General features: G+C 47.1%; 1 protein-coding gene across 4 annotated transcripts in view; it reads right to left on the bottom strand.

The window, feature by feature from the left end:
- FOXN3 (forkhead box N3) overlaps positions 1 to 19723 on the bottom strand; it is a 364758-nt gene that overhangs the window by 27435 nt on the left and 317600 nt on the right. For 2 of the 4 annotated variants that reach the window (XM_045505824.2, XM_074365165.1), the window contains one exon: positions 3634 to 3699. The exons of 1 other annotated variant lie outside the window; for it this stretch is intronic. In XM_045505824.2, the coding sequence (XP_045361780.1) occupies positions 3634 to 3699 (66 nt within the window). The remainder of the gene's footprint in view (positions 1 to 3633; positions 3700 to 19723) is intronic. One more of the 4 variants, XM_074365166.1, reaches the window with a different exon arrangement.

Below are 19723 nucleotides of genomic sequence, written 5' to 3'. Positions count from 1 at the left end.
TGTGATCTGACTTCTCCTGACTTAAGAACGATTCCTCCATTGGGGTTAAAGATGACTCACAGGGCTTGTCAAGGGGGAACTGCAAAGCAGGTACTCAACTAGACTCCAGAAGCTGGAATTAGTCTACACAGCCACTTCTCTTCTGGAAAGGGGTGGGGGGAGAAGGTAAATAGACTGACTAGAAGCATATTCAAAAATTCAAGAGATAATGGGGCAGCAGTGTCCTATGTAGACTTTTCTGGAAGCAGTGTCCTACAGAGTATGTTAGACATGATAGCACACCTTGTAGAACGTTCCCTATGCTGCAAACTGGCAAAGTCCGAAAATGATACCGTTACCACCAGTGCTGCTGGGGGAGACAAAATGTCGCAGCCTGAGATTACCAGATGCATCACTGAAAGTGAAGCATCCGACTGCAGGGAGGGGCTGAGGGGGCCCACAGGGAGACCAGCTCAAGCCATACATGGTGCAGTGAGCTCCCTTGGGATGGGGGGCAGGGGGCAGATAAAGGGCTTGGCTGAACGGGGTTTGCACCAGCTTCTTGAGACGTTTCTTTTCGAACGACCTATTCAGCTGAGAACCAGACTGTGACCAGTCTGCCAGCCCTGAGCGAGCTTTGCAGACGCTGAGTGGAGGAAGGAGGAGAGGAAAAGATCTAAGTGGCTGCCGTCTGGTGACCTCAAGTGGAGTGGCTACGGAGGGCAATGACAAAGGAAAAGCCTTTCAAACCTTGTAGACCAGCCTCTGCTGGGAGTGACAGCGGCAGACAGACTAGGTTGGTGGCCCCCGTTCAAACAGGGGCACCACACACCCGGCAGGTGAAAACAAGAGACTATAAATAGCAGCACACGAGGAGGCTCAGACCAGCGCGGCAGAGAACGCAGGCAGGCTCTGCGCAGACAGGAACCCCCGCTCCCCTCGATGCGCAGCGGCCGGGCCGCCGACCTGGCTGATGCATGTACACATCCTCACCGGGACGCGGGCACACACACCCCTCCGCAGGCTGCCCCACCGCCTGGGGGTCTGCTGCCCTTGAACCTGTTTGCTGAGGGGGCACCTCTCACTTTTTCCAGGCCTTGGGCAAAGCCGGCGGGGCAGGGGATGGTGGCTCCATCACGGTAGGTCTGCAGTGCTGCTCCCTTTCGGGAGGGAGGGACCGCATCACATCCCGGGACAAGAAACATTAGGGAGGGAGGGGAGGGAGAGTGAAGCAAAGAAGAGCTAAGTGAAAACAGAAGCCTGGCGCTGGAGACACAGCCTCTGACTGCGTTTCTCAGGAGGCTGAGGAGGGGCCCCCTGGCTCCCCCAAGCGCACGAAGAGGAGCTCAACGCACGCTCACGTCCTTCCTACAGTACCGCTCCAGTCGGCTGGGGCTTCACACTCTGCCCGCTGACTATGCGCTGGCTTGGCCTCTGGGGGATTTTCCGGGGGCCTGGGGTCAGAAAGGTGGGGAAGGTGAAAACAGAGGTGATGTCCGACCCTCTCTCCGGTCTTTACATTTACCTGTCTGCTGCTCCCGCCAGCAGCGTCTCCTTCCACAACATTCACGGGCTTCCTGGTTCCTCCCAGGACCCTGGCGCCCCCTCTTGGCGGGGTGCCTTCGTGAAGGCTGCGGCCAGGTTTCTCCCAGTGTTCAGAGCCAGGTGGGAAAACCTTCTAAAAGTGACCCGACAGCCTCAACACATGAGCGCGGAGCTTTGAAAAACTCAAATTCAGCATTTCAAGTAAATAAGGCTACGAATACCCAGAAAAAAGAATGACTACCGCTGGTGTTACAGTGAAGGAGAGGGGAGAAGCTCCCTCAGCCATGGAAATGTTAAACACAACGTCTCAGCTCAACAGAATCAGCCCTTTCCCTTCGCTATCTGTGGTCAAGAATCGAGTTTTAAGGGACTTCTGGAAAGCTGCTGAAGGTCCGCTGATGGACCAGTCCCCGTGCCGTTTCCCTCTTAACTCCATTATTCCAGGTCATCAAATTATTTCTTTAAACCAGCGATCACTGCGGATGGTGGCTGGGTGCTAGGAAGGTGCTGGAATCTCACACAGCTCTGATAGATCAGTATGCAGCCCCCCCCCCCCCATGATGAATTATGCAACTTGGTTACAGTCTGGTCTATACTCCTGCAAGTCATCTGAGACTGGAGCTGTATGTGTGTGTTTCCATTTCCTTGTAACATCAAACATCATTTAAAACCCCCACTACAGGTTAACTGCTAGTTACAGGACTGCACCGACCACACACCTGCTTAGCACTGGTGCCTTCATCACAGAGGTGTGGACAGCCTGACATGTCAATTGCTGGCAAGCTGAGTTTAGCAAAGAGAGAATGAGAATTCTGTGCCTTTAGATCAGGTAACGGCAGCCTGTGGCGGAGGGATGAGTCTCTCCTGAGAGTGCTTGGCTGCACCTCTTGGGTCTTTTAAAAAAGGAATAGGTAAGAAAGGATGGAGTCAGATTTCCTAAGGCTGCTGGAAGGCTGTGATGAGTGGAAGGCAGGGAAGGATGGGCTAGAACACCACATCAAAAGACATGTGTGGTGGGCCTGGGACTGGATGTTCCCCTGTGGGAGACACTATCTGCTCCAGAAGTGGGGACTCCCTTGCTCAGGAGGCCATGCAGCCCTCGGAGAACCAGAGTCCAGAATGGGCTGAAGGCCCAGCGCTCAAAAGGAGGTAAGTGGGCGCCAGTCCGGGTGGGCGTTATGGTAGGTCTGCTGCTTCATGCCGCCACCTCCACACCATGGGCTGTAGCCCCATGAGGAGCCTGACCGTGAGCTGAGTGGGCCGTGGTGAATGAGCTGGCTGTCTGCTCAGCAGGATGCTGGTAGGGGTGGAATGTGGGCAGAGGAACTGGCCTCATGTCGCAGGGAGGAAGGGACAGATGTCTGCATTTGGGTCACTTGTCATCAATTGGGAAGGAGATCTTTCTAAAAACGTGGTAGCTCCAGAGGTGGGGAAAAAACATCAGATGGTGGCTAGAGAGAAGTTCAAGTTAGGAAAATTTTCTCAAGCTTCACATTGCTCAGTGGCCCAAGAAGGTGAAGAGAGGAGCCCTGCTTGGCTGACCAGCCCTGCCTGTCCACCTGTGGCACCTTCAGAGGCTGCTGGGGACGATCTGGGGTAGGGGTTCCATGACCAAGGCTGCTGCAAGCTCCTGCACACCAGCCTCTCCAGATTTTCCTCTCCTCTCTCTCAAATGGTAGTTTGTTACTAACGAGGTCCCCAAGGGGAAAGGAATGTCTAAAAACGGGCACTGAGGAGTTCCACAACTGCTCAGCTGGTCCCCTGGAGCATCTTCTAGGAGAAACTACAAGCTCACAGAAACAATTCCTGCAGGAGAAAGGGTCTCTCCTCTGGGACTCATAACAGGGTCTACTTCCCTTCCCCCAAGTCTTCAGCCCTGAAATTACTTTAGAACTTTGTCATCTTGGAAACACACCTATGCATTCATTCATACATCTGCATGGCCGCATCTTGATATGCACATGTATGTAATCATGCACTCAGGTAGTTCAAAGTGATCCTGTAAGGGAAGTTCTGCTTGAGCATTAGTTCTTCCTATGGCTTGGTGTATAAAGGAGAAGGTTAAGTTCACAAACTATGGTGCTGTAGGCTATAGAAATATCTACTCACAACCTGCTTGTATCTCAGGGGGAGTATTCAAAAGCATCATGGCACTGGCAGCATCAATGTCAGGATCTGGAAAAATCAACCAATAAATAACATTATTTACAACGGGGCTGGTGTGTGTGTGTGTGTGTGTGTGTGTGTGTGTGTGCGCGTGTGTTTGCTCCCCCTGCAAGTTACAGTTTATGAATGCAACAGAGAAAAAAAAAATTCAGGAATTAGAGGAGCTATCCCAAAGGTGACTTTTTTCCCATTTGGATTTGCAAGAAAGAATGAGATTTAAGGGGCACGTTAGCAAGTTTTGCAGACAAAGCACGGGTTTCTTCTCACTTTGCTAATTTTGTAATTTGCACTGTACAGTCCTGATAAGTTGCTGATCTTTGTACCCGCATGGCTTTTTGCCCCTGGGGTGGAGGAGTAGGAGGGTGGGGTGACAATAGGAAGTTCAGCCACAGGAATCTTTAATGAACTGGGGAAGCTCACAGCACCAAGAAGAGAAAGCCCTAAATACACCTGCATCTAGTGAGATACAAACAAGACATTTGGTCATTTCCACTTGTCAGCAGAATGTAAACCGTGTTTTATGAGGTTGTCACAGCAGTGGTGGTGGCAGCGAAGGCATTAAAAACACACACACTTAAAATATAAAAAGAAAAATTAAAGTTCTGATGGTGAGGGGACAACATTTGCTTCCACATCTATTATTGCTTTTAATATGGGACCAAAAAAAAAAAATACTCATCACTTCATTGCTATCAGTCTTAATAGGTTTCTGAATCCTTTCTGATCCACCGGTTGACAGATGGTAGGTTATATACAGACAGAAAAATATTATCCTTTTATAACTAAATTCATTTTCCTCTGAGAAACAGCAGCGCTGCTGCTATGGAAATGAAAGTCACCATGGCAACAGTAAACAACCCCCAAGAACGGTCAGTGAATAGGCTGAAAAGAACAGCTGCCCCAGCGCAGCGTCCCAGCTGCCCTGGGGCGAAATTCGCTAATAGTGCAGTGATGCCGTGAGACAGGCGCTGCTGCCTGTGCTGGGTCCACATAAAGGAAGTCGACATCAAAACGCCTGCCCTTGCAGATTACTACCTCTGTGTCCGCTAAACCCGTGGACTAATGATGGGAGGGGGCGGGTGGGGGGCTTGCACTTGTCAGTTTTCGTACAAATTACGTACCAAAAAATTCAATTTACTACTAATGGCACCATTACACTTTATTTTAGATTTTATGTTAGAAAATGACTTTTTTTTTTTTTTTTTACTGTTTTAAAAAGTACATTCTTCATACTTTTTATGTGCACTTTAATTCCAGGGGAGTAATGTGATGCAGTATAAAGCCCCAGAAGCGATTAATAATACAAGGGATGCTGGCTCCAGAAGACAATGTTTCCAAAAAGAGAGAAGAAAAAAAAAAAAAAAACGTAAAGGAACTTGACTCTGCAGGCCTTTTGCTATTTTGCCTGCAGGAGGCCCATTACTTACGGAGTGAAAGTTTATTTTAATAAGTACATAGTGTGAGAAATGGATCAATTAACTTATCTGACAACTCCTGGGGTGAAATTCCTAAAACAGTCATTGATTCCAACTGATATATATTTATATACATACTAGTTGAATGATGAACCAAAAAAACTTAAAATTTCCACTCAGTGCTCCCAAGGTTGCTGCTGCTCCTGCCCTCTCTTCCCCCACCAAGATGAAGGGCTCACAGTGTCAGGGTACTGCTGGCACCCCACAAGCTGCAGGGAGCAAGCAGCTCCTGGGAGATGCCGTGGGGGGCTGAGGCCTTTCTCAGGACTGAGAAAACATGCCTGTCTCACCAAGCAAGCGTTCTTTGCCATCTTCGAGAACACAAGTGCTGAAGGCAACCCAGGCTTGGCCTGGCTGGTTGGTCTGCACCTCCCCAGGCCATGCTTACCCACCGATTTCCTGAGTGACCAGGAGGTATGATGGGGACAGAACAAGAGGAAGTACAGTTAAGAAGTCTGGAGTCTTTTCTTATTTATTTTCTCAGAAAATTAAAGAGAGTAGTTCTGTACTTTTCAAAAACACATCTGACCAGGAGGAAGTTGTAAAGGGCCATGGATAGAAAGATGAAATGAAAGAAATGAAAAAAGAGGAGAAAAGAGAACCTGAAAGGGAAAGAGTAACGTCAACATGACACGGATTTCACAGAACCTAAGTGGGGCAGCCCCCCAAGGGCAACACGGGGAGTGCTTCAGACCCACACAACATCCACCCACCCGACCCCACCCGACCCCACCCCACCCCAGCCAAGCCAAACAAACACATAAGCTAAGTAAAAATAGGATGCTTTAGGACAAGCGCCCCAGTCCTTCCTTTCAACCAGATTTGCCGTGTCTGAGGCCTCCACGGATAAACATTCTGATGCTATCTTGGCACTCCTGCTGGTCTCCAGGCATCTGGAGAAGGTGTAACACCCAGTCTTCTCATTATCTCATTCATAATCAATTCCTAAGCCCCACTCTCCATCCTCAATGGGGCAGTTTCAATATGCAGCCCTATGAGCAGAACGGAATGGGCGGTAAGGCACAGGATGCCACTCTCATGACATCTTGGCAGGTGAACTGGCAAACATATGAGAATTGCAAATGGTATGAGAAAACGTGATGGAGCATCTGTGCAGGTGTGTGTACCCTGCATGACAGTGCCAGCCCTTCCCTGGGGGTTACACTGAGGGTCATTCTTGGTGTTCAGGTTGATGGGTCTGACAAATTTTCTACCAGTGCTACCACCATTATCAAGATAAAGAGCACAGCTAAGATACAGATTTCCACTGTGTCAAAGTTTCCTTGTGCCCCTTTGCAGTCATCCCTACCCTTGCTCTCAGCAACTACCGATTTGCCTTCTGTTATTGATCCATGATGTGGTCTGAACACTCCTATTACTGCTATTCCCAAGTAGTACTCCGTCCTACGGATGCACTACAATTTTTCTTATCTGTCCACTTATAGATGGACATTTGGGTTGGTTCCAGTTTGGGACCTTACAAAAAGAGCTGCTGTGAACCTTTGTACCAGTCTTTTGAGAACAGCTGTTTTCATCCCTTTGGGTAATTACTGGTTAACTGTATGTTTAACTTTATAGGTGACTGACAAACTCTTTTCCAGAGAGGCTGTACCGTATGAGTTCCAGTTGCTCACATTTTTGTCAACACTTGAAATCGTCAAACTTCTAAAATGGTAGCCATTTTAGACGTGTAGTCAAATTTCCTTGTGGCTTTAATTTGTATTTCTCTCCTGACAAACGATGCTGAACATCCTTTCATGTGCTCAACGGCCATTTGTATACCTTCTTCTGTGGAAAGCCTGTTCAAGTTTGTGCTCGTTTTTAAACTGGGTTGTTCAACTCCTTATTATTGAATTGTAAGGTTTCTTTAAACATTCTGGATAGAAATCCACTGAGAGATATAAGGTTTTTCAGTCCATGTCTTGTCTACTCAGTTTCTTGATAGTGTCTTTTAATAAGTAGAAATTTGAAATTTTTGTGAAGTCCAATTTATCCATTTCTTTTATAGTTCAGTGCTTTTGTGTCCCAAATAAGAAATCTTTGCTGACCCCAAAGTTGCAAAGAATTGCCTCCTGAGTGACATCTTTTTTTTGGTCTCATTAGTTAGTGTATCAAATATAACATTATCTGGGTTAAATATTCAGATATAGGTAAATGAGAGTGGAAGTAATCAACCAGACCTTTTCTTTATCCAGTAATCTGGTTAAGCACAGACCTCCCAGAACTGTACAGATCAGTACCAGAAGGGCCCTCTTTGGTTCCAGGTGTGTGGGGGGAAAACCAAGGCAGCTTGAGAGAAGTCCTAGTCATGCTTCTATGTCAAAATTCTTTTGGACCCTCTGCTAAAATGCTTTTCACCCCCTGACATCCTGTGTGTGTTTCAGTCTTCAGAGTTGACAATCCCCTCATCTCTCCTCTCTAAAGACATGCTACAATGTTATTAAAATATCTAAGATTTTTTCCCTTTAAAAAAAAATCAAGAAAGTAATATATGCCCAATGAGAAAAAAATATGCGCTAAGTGGATATAATCTGAGAAATAAATGCCTCCCCTGTGGACCCACACCCAGATTCACATTTTCCTGTAAGTATGTCTAGAAACTGTCTATACAAAGACAGGTGTTTATGGATATTCACTGAAATACCAATACATATATACTTAAACGCATGCACACATATCTATTCTTTAAAAATTGGTTTATATGGAAAATACTTCTCTGAAAACAATTTTTTGCCCCTATTTTTCACTTAATGACAGATCTTGGCACACCTTCACATTAGTACACATTAGTTGAAGTTGTTTTTGTGACAACTTTTTCAGGCAGAACAACACACCACAGTGTTAGAACTAACATTCTCCTTTAGCCTGCAGACGGTCAGGAGACAGACACAAAGCATTTGTAACTGGAAACCTGGGCCCAGCACACTGCTTCTCTCTACAAATCCTGAGCCCCTGAAGACACCACCTTAGCACTGCAATCCCCTCCTCCTCCTCTCCCAGGCCCCCTGTCCCCTGCCACCACTTCCTATGAGGACCCAGCGTGGCCCCGGTCTCTCCATCCTCTGCCCACACCCAGCTCTTACTTCCTCAACATCTCTCTGGGGCTCATCCCCAGCTGCCGCCTTGGGAACATGTTAGTTCCCATGAGCACCCGTTGGGTGTCCCTGAAAGACTCTCAATTCCCTGTGCTCAGTTGAGACTGGCGGTGGTCTGCGCCTTTAGGCAGCAGAGGGGCTTTCTGACGGAAGCACATCTTTCCGATAGGATGCTTTTGACCAAGGACACTTGTTTTGGAGCTTTCTGGCTGGAGATGTGTTAGGGGACTGGGCAGTTGTTCTGGAGCTAGAGGATGCTTCTGCTTCGGAGGCATGGCTGACTCTGAAGGAGTAAAACTCCAGGACTGGATTCAGGGGAGGAGAAGCAGTGGGCGGCTGCATCGGATTTTTCACTGGGCTTAAATGGGGAACCTCCCCCGCTAAGATGGTTCCATCCAGCTTACCAGCATGAGAAAAGAAGATACTGTGGCCAGGAACTGTTTTTAGGAATGAAGCTCCACTTGGCTAGTATCCTTTATGTTGTGTCTCTGGGGAATGAGGGTGAGGTGGAGGGGCACAGGAGAATAAAGCAGAGCAACTTGCTTTCTTTTTGGATGGGGTGGGGGTGTTTCCCAGCAGTACCGAACTCAGCCGCTTAATTCCAAAGGCCAAATCATGTACCACCAGGTTAATTCGGTGTAACATCAAGAATGCCACCATGGATGCTTAATAAAATTGTGACCATCCTCAAAACCGAGCCAATCTCAAATCCCATATTAAAAAAAATTCCCCCTTTCTTGTGCTTTAGTAACAAATGTGACTTCTCCTCTGGACCAGTTCCCAGTGGCCCATTTCAATTTTCATCTTTAATGCAGTTGTCTTATCACATTGCCTCTTCTCTGCAGTACGAGACTGAAAAACGGTCACACATCTTAAAGATGTTTTCAAATCCTCTTTCTCCTGAAGGTACATACATGATTATATTACGCTACAGTGAAATAACAGGTAGCAACATTTCCAGAACCAACCGGTTCAGCTGTTTGGATTTAAAAAAATATATATTGTGTTTCATTTTACTAAAATGTGGTGATGGTTTCCTCTGGGCACCGGGCAGAGGCTTTTTCTTTGTGAGTGTTATGGGAAAAGCCCTAGGCAAGGCATGGGGATTCTTGGGTTGGAGTCCTGGGGCGCCGCGTTCATTCCCTTTAAGAGTGATGGGTAGCTGTAGACATGGGAGGGGCCGGACTGGTTTTCTTCAGGGTGGGATAATTAGGGATGTGTGTGTGTGTATAATTAGGTTTCATATATGGAGGTACTGGAGATTGAACCCAGGACCTTGTGCCTGCTAAGCACACATTCTACCACTGAGCTATACCTTCCCTGACCCTCTTGCCGAACTGGCTTTAAATCCACAGAGCTCCTGGTTCTGCCCATAATGTCCCCTGACTTCTTCCTTCCTTTCTGGCTCATGGCTGCCAGAATCATGGACTCCAAGGAGTACCTACCAAATGGGGCATCTGCTCTAATGCCATTGGCGGCAGCTAACACCCTTAGCAAGGCTGGAAGACACTCCTATTGTCCCTGGAGTGTGGTGGACTGTCACTCTGGGCATCGGCTGGGTCCACTTCAGAGCAATCCATTCAGCCTGGCATGAGTATTCTATGGGTTCTTGGTGTGGCTTCTGTCAATATCCACTCCCCTTCCTCTGGGATCTGGGGTCACAGGGAAGTGACAGCAGAGACCACTCATTTTAACAAACTAATACAAAAGACGGCCGGAAGCCCCTGGTTCAAACAAATCTGACTGCTACAGAAAAGCTGCCAAAGTGTGAGTACCATCCTTAGCATATCTGAGCTGAGCAACCTAACGAAACAATGATAAGGAAACATTTCCCAAAGGTAAAGCCTGAGAACAACCAACAATCATAACTCTCTTAGAAATCATTTAATTTTCCACAGGGCTAATACGTTTCTCTATTTCTCCCTGTTCCCTTTCATACCTGAAATGTTTTACAGGATGATAAAAGGTCTTTATGTAACTGAATACAAGGGGTTCAAGAAGCACTACAAAAGTACCAAACAATGGATGACACACATGCGGACAAAAATTATTGGATATACGGACACAAAACACATTCAATCAGACGCATACACCAAGGTGCTCAAGTTCTGTCTCACAGTCTTCACTAGAACGTGAGCCCTGCTACAAGGGCTCCTCCTTGCCTGCCTTGTTCACTGCTGTGTCCCCAGCACCGAGAACAGTGCCTGGAGCACAGGGAGGGGGTAGAAAAATAGTTGTTAAACATTTGAATGGATGGCTTGTCCAGTCCAACTGTCTGATGCTCATGCTGATGATCCCAGGGCATAAGCCTCTGGCTGAGCAGCAGAATCCTCTGGAAACTCCAGAAAAACAAACGTCAGCCCCACCCGAGATAACACTTAGTTCTGTAAAAATTCGGAGGACTCTGATGTGCAGGAAAGGGAAAGACCCTCCTTTAGTAGCAGTCAACAGGGGCATGTGAACGCCATCCAGAGAAGCCCACAGAGGATGGCAAATGCTCCCTAGAAATCCTTTATCATCTATAACTTCACAATATATCTTTGCTTCAAAATATCTTTATCCAGTTTTTTAAAATACCTCTGCATGAGAACGACACATCTTAAAGTATTTGGTCAATCCCTAAAAATGGAAAAAAAAATTCTTAGGTAACTTTTAGGGCTAAGGGAACAAGGAATAGATTAAAACAAATATACAAGCAAGAAAATAAACAAAAAATTCAATAAGGTGTACACTTTCTGGGGAAATTCTGCGTAGATACGCGTGATTTCATTTACATTCACTCCTCATACTCTGTAAGTCAGTGGTTCTCAGTCGGGCACGATTTTGCACCCCTTCCCTCCAGGGGTGAGTGGTAACGTCTGGAGGTATTTCTGATTGTCATGAACGGGTGGGGGTGAGGGGTTTGGTGGGAGCACCGAGCCCAGGGACGCAGCCCTCCTTTCTACAGTGTACATGTCAGCTCCCTGCAGCAAAGAATTATCTGGTTCAAAATGTGACTAGGGCTGAGGTTGAAAAACTCAGTATTAGGCTCCACCTGTACGTGGACTGTCGTCAAGAAAAACAGTTCTTTGAACCAAAGTATCTCACAAAGAACACATCAAAAGTAAACAAATAGATATAAAATTCACTTTGTTGTTGACGTCTTTTTTCTCCCCTTTTTGTAAAATCCCTCAGTGCAGGTTAAGAGAGAGCGGATGTCTATATTTGTGGCTTTGAAACCACCGAAGTAGGAGTCACACTTCTTTGGCTCCTGTTGCAATCAGTCGAGGTATTTGAAACAGCCGCCTCTGATCTCGAAGGCGGCAGGACAGGGGGGCGCTCGCTGTCAGATCTACTGAGGTCATGCACCACGAATATTTCTTCCACCTCCCTTCTGGCTGAAGGTTACTAAGATGGTATTCACCATGGCTGCAAATATCTGCGAGGCTCTCTCACAGCCGGATGGGAGAAAGCGACACTGCTGACCCCAGTGGTCAGTCTTCACGACAGACGGGATTTTACAAACGGACTTCATGTTGTGACTTTTAAAAATCGTCTTTATGACGGGAGTTGGAGCTAGAGAACACCAAAAGCAGCCCTTCTTCTCCAAAAGATAAAGAAAAAAAAAACCAAACCAAACTCTTGCTGCTCTGAAGAAATGAATCAAGTTAAAACTAATAATTAAGTGAGTTGAAACTAACAGTTGTTTGTTGCCATGAAAGAGAATCTAATCAAGTTGGGGCAAAATACAGGATGAATAATCTCCACGTGCATTTTAGGATGATCAGGCTCCCATTCACACATCTTCTGAGTCTTTCTCAGGTTACAAACAGGCACTGGTGGACTCTGAGTGAGGGATTTACTGACTCTAAGGAACAGCACCAGTCAACTCTGCAAATTAGGAACATATTTCAAGCCAGCTTCCCAACGGGGGCATCCTTCTAATTTGTGTAAATTGCCCATTTTTTTTTTTACCTTTTTTTATTGAGTTATAGTCACTTTACAATGCTGTGTCAGATTCCAGTGTAGAACACAATTTTTCAGTTATACCTGAACATACATATATTGTCACATTTTTTTCCACTGTGAGCTACCACAAGATCTTGTATATATTTCCCTGCGCTATACAGTATAATCTTGTTTATCTATTCTGCATATTTTCAAAATTTGTAGATACTGACAGACATATGCAGAATAGATAAACAAGATTATACTGTAAATTGCCCATTTATTGCCCCAATTCCATTTCAGGCAGAGGGGATTCGAGGAAAAGGTTCTGGCAGGTAAGTGCTGAGCTCAGGGTGCTATCTGGGCTGGGGGTCAGAGGACACGGCTGTCACCTCTGTAGGTCTCTGATGCCCCATCTCTAACGTGGGGTGAGAGAGGGTGAGCTGCCGGCCCTGAGGGCCTCGAACTGCTGCTTCCCTGCCTGAGACGTACAGGAAAGTGCCTCGACCTTCCTCAGGGCAGATGCTTCCATACTTCTGTTTTTTTCTGGGGAACAAGAAACATTTTAATTTTGATGTGTTCTGAGTCCCTTAATTCTAAAGTCTCCTTTGCTTCTTCAGAGACATCAGCATTTCATTCCCTATTTTCCCAAATCTGTGCTTCCAATGAATGCAACACCTCCAGCCTTTCCTGGATCCCTTCAGGTCCACCCTTCCTTTCAACCTAGACACTGTCACTCCAACCCCCTTTTACCTGGCGCTCTGAATTTTCCCAACGATGAATGCTTGCCTCTTTAATATCTTTGATCAGTTGATGGAAATCTTCCTAGCAGCTGCGTGGGAGCAAATGGAAGGAAACCACATGGACTGAGACAGACAGGACAAAGGGTCCAAAATTCTAGAGCTCGAGGACGCGGGCAAAGGTGATAGGAGACCCACGGGTTATGACATCTGTCCCACAAGCTGTAACCATTACTTAAGAGGCTGCTTGTCTGCGGTGGGTTTCTGAAAAACCTTTTTTTAAACTTCTTGTAGGTGAATGAGAAACTGTGTATCCCTCGGAAGTGCCTTCCCCTTTGGACCTCATTGAGCTGTGAATCTCTGCTTACTGCATTCTCTGACTTTTGCCTCTCTGGGGATGCTGTCCTGGTCATGGTGAGCAGAGAAGACACTTGGTGATTCTGTACAGGGGCTTCTGATGCTGGGAGGGAGGAGAGAAGGGGATACATGCTGAGCCTTCTAGACTCTGGAATTCTTTGCTTTGAAAACCTGTTTGCTCCTGGCTTCTTCAACCAGGGATACGGCAAATGCCCACCACCCAGCTGGGACCAGGAAGCCAGCTGTGAGTGCAAGATGGTTTCCAGGGGCAGGAACGGGAATGGGGGCTCCATGAGAGCCACATCGATGTCTCAGAGGAAGGATGTACCAGGTCCAGAAGCCAGAGATAGAACCAGGCTGGGGATCCCTGAGACGGGAGCTAAAGGCCCAGCGGGACGATGCGAACACCGGAGGGCTGGGCACATAGCTGGCAGGACGTGCTAGGGGAACTCCAGGGCATCTATCTCAGCGGGTTCTCCCCTCTCCATGCCTTCAGCCTGTCTTCCCCACTATCACTTCTCCCTGCCTACTGGAAGGTCAGCTCCTGCCCAGCCCCCACCCCAGAAGCCACTTCCTCCTCTAGTAAAGGTCACTGGATTTCTGGCAACTCCTGCACAAACTGTTCCCTAGCTCCAGCTGTTCTCATGGTGGCTTGGGCCCCACCAGGCACTTGCAATTCTTGTTGGTGCTGACAATTGAATATTTCCATTTGCACAGCATCTTCAATTAGCTCTGTGTAAAGCTAGGTACATATGCAAAGTCTCTTTTCCAGAAGCACAGATTCCATCTCAGAGTGACAGTGGCAGGTGCGTTAGTGAGGTAAGTAGCACACAGAACGCTGACACGAGTGCTCTAAGACACAGACTACCTGCCTGCCTGGCTCTCCACTGTCTCCCTTCCAAATATTCAAGGGACGAAGAACTGGAGGACTTAACCCTGAACACAAGGCTCACTTTGTCTGGGAATGCATGTAGTAAGCTGACTCATAAGAATTTCAAAAGGGACCACGGAACGATTGATTTTCCCAGATCTGACAGGTGACTGTCATCAGATAGGACACGTCAGAACTAAGCCTTACCCCAGGCTTTCCACAGCAAGGTCCACCACACTGAATGACACACATCACCCCAGTGTAGCACACTGCCACCTTTATGTGCTTGCGCCATAAATAATCAGTTGAGCCATCTCTTCACTGAAAAAGGGTTTTCCCACACTGAAATCAACTTCTGTACCAAAGAGCCGCTCCTCAGTCACTGAAAGAGGAGACCACTGCCACTCTGGGCACTAATCTCTGCCATCAGGGTCCCTCCACAGCTGGCCAGTGGTCAGGTCAACACTCTACATCTGGGAGTAATGCCCGGCATTGCCCTTTTTAAATTCAAGACAAGTCAGAGGGTGCTCTAAGAACCCATCTGCAGTCAGAGGATGAGGGTACGGGTAAGGAGAACAAATTAAAAATAAAAGAATTCACCTGCTGCAGTCCATCAAGTCATTAGTCACAGCATCCCCAGAGAGAAGTGCCCGGAGAGGCTGGAACCAGAGATGCAGTAAGTAGTGACTGACGGCCGGATGGAGGTGGGGGTGGGGGCTGGGAAGGGACATCAGAAGGACACGCAGTTCCCCACCCTGACCCTTTGTGTCTGCACCCCAGGGACTTGAGTTCACGTGCACATCGCTGAACTCCCTCACTTTGCTACAACGGATTTCCAAATGAAAGTTTAGGGTGTTCTCTGGGGAGAGGCCTGCCTACCCACCAAGGTCAGGTTCAGACTGCAGCCTGGGGCAGGCAGACAGCGGCCACGCTGACGGGCCCAGGCTGGGCTGTGGGTGCGGGACAGGCAGGTGCAGGGCAAGGCAGAATCATCGCAGGCTCGCGCAGTCTCCCGTGGTTTCTCTAGCTAGTCTGGAGGGCACGTCCATCCAGAGTGCCCCAAAGCTGGGCAGCTGACCAGCAGAGGGCTGGCGAAGCGGGGACATTCAAAAAAAGCAAATGTCATGTTAGGACTCTCTGGCTACCCTGCTCCCAGATGAAAAGTCGCAAGAATTTACTACTAAAACCTAGTTATTTAAATCCTGTTTGAGGCATCTTAAGACCTGAAGGAAACAAACAGGTTCCCTTCCCTACACACACGCGCACACACACACACACCCTACAATCACTGGCTGACATCATCATGCTGCCTTGGTGAGTGGGTCCTTGGAAAGCCCATCTCTCTCCCTTAGAGACCTGAGTTTCAGAGACCAGGAGGACTCAAAGCAGGGGGAAGCGCATTTCCCATCAGAGACTTGGAGGTCCTTATTCTCGCTTTAGTCTGTACACAAACAAACCCACGTCACTCCTGGGAGGCTGGGGCGCATCCTTCATCAGGAATGATGCTGATGCCGCTGGACCATCTCCTCAGCTATTCTTCCGAAGGGAATCGGGGCCGCGGATTCTCGCAACAGGATTACTGGTCACTGAGCTCTGTCGGGGCCTCAGTTTTAAAGCTTAGCCTTTTACGCTTTCTGATCTAATCCTCACCCCCAAATACATTAGGAAAAAATAAAAATAAAAAGCACATCTGTTGCTTTTTTTTTTTAAACCTTTGTGTAGTCCTCTGAAACATGTTTATTCGGAAACAACTTACACTATGAAATTCACTGATTGGAAAATAAAAACAGAGCACCACATGGCACTCATTTTCATTTATCCTACGGGGGATCTTTACCTAATGTCTGTCTCCAAGCTGGCTCCTGGGATGTCCTCCACCTTTTAGGGGTTGCAAAGAAAGTGGAGACAATGAGGAGGCTCTAATAGTATAATGGTTATTTATTCTGTTCCCACTGCAAAGCACATGCTCAACTGCATAGAAGGAGACACTGGCCCCATCCACCCATCATTGAGAACAAAAAAATATCGTTCAGATGTTAAGAACTAATTCACTTTGGACACGATTAAATATGGAAATACATGGAAATACGGATTCAAGATTAAGACCACAAATAAAAGTATCATGGAAACAAAAGGATTAAGTTTTCTACCCAACAAGATTGACACACAGCACTGTGCTCCTGGGAGAGAAATCCTGAAGGAGACATGGGCCAGCTGGGAAACCCACTGCCTCTCAGCGGGGAAGACCCCTGCACTCAGAGCCCGTGGCGGGGCAGGGAGATGATTAGCGCGGGGTTAAAATTTAGTCTAACCACGAAGGAATGAGCTGATCTTCTGGTGGCTGAATGGGAAACCAATTCTAAAGACAATCTCTACAGAAGTTTCCAGATCAGTTTTTGGCATCCCTGGAGTACTTTGCCTGTAAGAACTCTATTTTGAAATCTCTCTCTCTCTTTTTTTTGGATGTGCTTGGAAAAAAAAAATTGCTCTTCTTACTCTCCAGCCACATAGCATACATGACTAAAACAACCCGGACGTAACAACACTAAATAAATATAATGTGGAACAGAATAGGCAAGAGCTTGGTTAGGGAAGCATGATTTTAAAGATGAGTTCAGGCCAAACCCAATTTCCTTCTGCAGATGCTATATATTCATTCCAGAACTCTCAATGCTAAGCCAGACCAAAGCTTACAGTTTGTGTCTGGGGCATACTTGCTTTCAGAAAAACCAAGAGAGATGACCATCACCAGACAATGTGATGAACAGACCCAGGGAGACTCTTAAGGTAAAATGGACAAAAGGTGACAGTGTGGATGGGGGAAGGTCTGTTCCCAGTGGAGCTGCAGCAAGGACTAAACCACCTGGAGGCAGCTTTGCAGGCCAGCTGGGGGATCGGGTGACTTTGTGACAGCAACTGGGTTCCTTCTCTGACCGTGAAAGGCGCATTTCATCTTTAAAAAGGAAAAAAGTTACAGCAAATATTATGCGAGCAAAACTAAACCAAGAACGTTGGAAAACAGAGAAGGAAAAATCCACCTGCGCAACCACCAACCCGCGGCTCGCCCTCGGGGGCCCTTCTGGGAAGGCTCCCCGCGCGGTTCTCACTAAGCTCAGGCAAACCCTGCCCGTGAGCCTGCAGACCCAGGCTATGTGGGGGATCAGGGTGGCGGATGTGCTTTTAGGGGCGGGGCTTTGGGAAGCGGGTGGAGGGGAAATCAAAGTGTGCGTTTTGAAGTCTTTCCCAATTCCTACTCTGAAGAAACCCCCAAGTCCCGTTTCTGCAGACTCTGATCACCAAGGTGACCGGTGACAGGCATTCAACCCACCCTGCTGGCCAGGCAGGCACGAGCTGACCCTACTGCCACCAGCCTCCTGTCTCCACAATGATCACTGCTCCAGAGAACGTTGTACGTCTGTGATGAGGGCAGGCGGGGTGTGGAAGAGGGAGGTAAAGACAGCAAGAAATCTGAGCTTTGGCTTGAATTATGATGGAGAGAAAATGCTGAGAAGCCAAACCCCTCCCTCCTCCACTTAGCATTTATGTCTCATTGTTTCTCTCCTGGTAAGACAAAGAATTTGTTTAAAAAAGTTTTTTCTTTTTTTTTTTTACAAAAAGTTCTTCAGAGGCTAATCTTACCTAAAATCGAACCTGCATGTTCAACACAGTATTCTGAGTCCTGCCAACTATACCAACAAAACACCAAAACCCACAACAAAACAAATAAATGAAATACACAGCAGTCCCTGAAAGTTACTTTTCACTCAGTCTGCTGCACCTTGCATGCAGACTGATGGAATTGATGGCAAAATGGAACGAATGAACCCAGATCCCCGTGCATCCCCCTGAGCAAGGCTCCTCTGAGAGCACCTACCTGTTGCCTCCTGCAAAAGGCTCCCAAGGCACTTTTAGGACTTGTCACCCGGTGCTGTAACAGCCAGGTGAGGGCTCAGGGGATGCCGGCAGCAGAGGGGTGGCTAGCCACATCTGAATGCATGGAGGCAAGTGGTACATGGCAAGGCCGAGTACAGCTCCGCTACAAAGCCTCCTCTAAAAACCTCACCCACGGTGGTCTCTCCCTTCCCAGACACCTAGAGCCCTCCTTACCATTTCCTGCCATCTGTCTCAGATTATCTCCTAATCATTTCTTGTACATACACAGGGTCTTACCAAAGAGATGCAAGGAGGGTCTTTCCAAAGCTAGTGAGCGTTCATCTGCTGGAACGCTCATGTCTCACTTCTAACATGCCTGTCTTATTTGCAGGAAGACAAAGGAATTCTTTTTGCCACGGAATTCTTGGGAAGGATGCTTGCTTCAAGAGTAGAAGCAGCACTGAGGCCCCCAGGTGGCCAGCCCACACCTTCTGACAGCGTGAGCCACAACTTCAGGTGTCTGAGGAGCATGAAGAGGAACCTGGAAGAACCTCTTCTTGTTTGTTGAACTGCCACGCAGGGTGGGCAACTGCCAAGACTGTGACTCCCCCAGGTTGTCGAGACCTGATTGAGAGATTGTAATCGAGGGTCTTTGGGTCCTCAAGAAATGGACTTTTAAGGATGTCCCATTCATTCCTGGGTAACCCTGATTAGTTTCAAGGCTCTGCTATTTCTAGAACTTACCACATGACTCAACCACAGTGACCTCCTTGGGCTTGACATTTCCATATACTGTGGTCTAGCCTGTGACACTGACTTCAAAGGTAAAAGAAACATTAGTCTTATCAGTCTCCAGAGGGGTCAGGGTTGTATACAGACAGGAGGTGCTTCTGAGCAGTTTATAAACTCATCCAAAGAAGCTGTACATATTATCAAGGTGCCAAGAACTTAATTGAGTCTGAGATCCATCGCAAACAGAAGAACTACATGGTTAAAAATTACTGGTGGCAACAGAATGCAGTCTCTACCATTTCCCATTAAAATAAACCAGGGTTTTTTTTGAGAAATGTCTGATTCCTGGTCTGGAGCAGGAATATACACAATGAACCCAGAGTACTTGTCATATCAGAAAATGACACTTTTGAAGTCTACTGACTTCATGTCAAAAGGACTTAGGAACCTACCTGAAGGCCCTCTCACTGACCAAAGATGGGGCAATTTGAGCTCCCATGAAAATAGTAAGTGCATTAAACTGAAACATATCAAATATGCTTAAACCCAGTAGTTCACAATGACATTTTCGAAAACCTGAAACTCATTGGTCGCCTTCGGGAAATGCTGGGGAACTGACTCACTCCTTGGGAAATGATACAAGAAAGGATCAAGTGACTGCTCTTCCTTTCCTATGCGAGGTATACCTGGATGAGCCAAGGGATCGATGGGGAGAGAGGTTTCTCTTTAGGGAAGTATTCAAGATAATATGGGAAAGAGGAAAGATGAGAGTTTGCATTTGCAAAATTTTGCAAGCCCCTGACGAATTAATTTACCTAAGCAGTGATAGTCAATAGCTGCCACTATCACAAAACAGAAACAACCAGGCACAGTGTTATCACCTGATAGAGGAATGACACCCCACTTAGAAGTAATCTTACCAAAAAACCCAGTGTTCAGTCTGCATCTTTTCAAGCCTCCAAA

This window comes from Camelus bactrianus, chromosome 6, assembly GCF_048773025.1.
Source record: "Camelus bactrianus isolate YW-2024 breed Bactrian camel chromosome 6, ASM4877302v1, whole genome shotgun sequence".
Classification (NCBI taxonomy): domain Eukaryota; kingdom Metazoa; phylum Chordata; class Mammalia; order Artiodactyla; family Camelidae; genus Camelus; species Camelus bactrianus.
The sequence above is the reverse complement of the archived record's forward strand: the minus strand, read 5'-3'. Positions and strand labels throughout refer to the sequence as shown.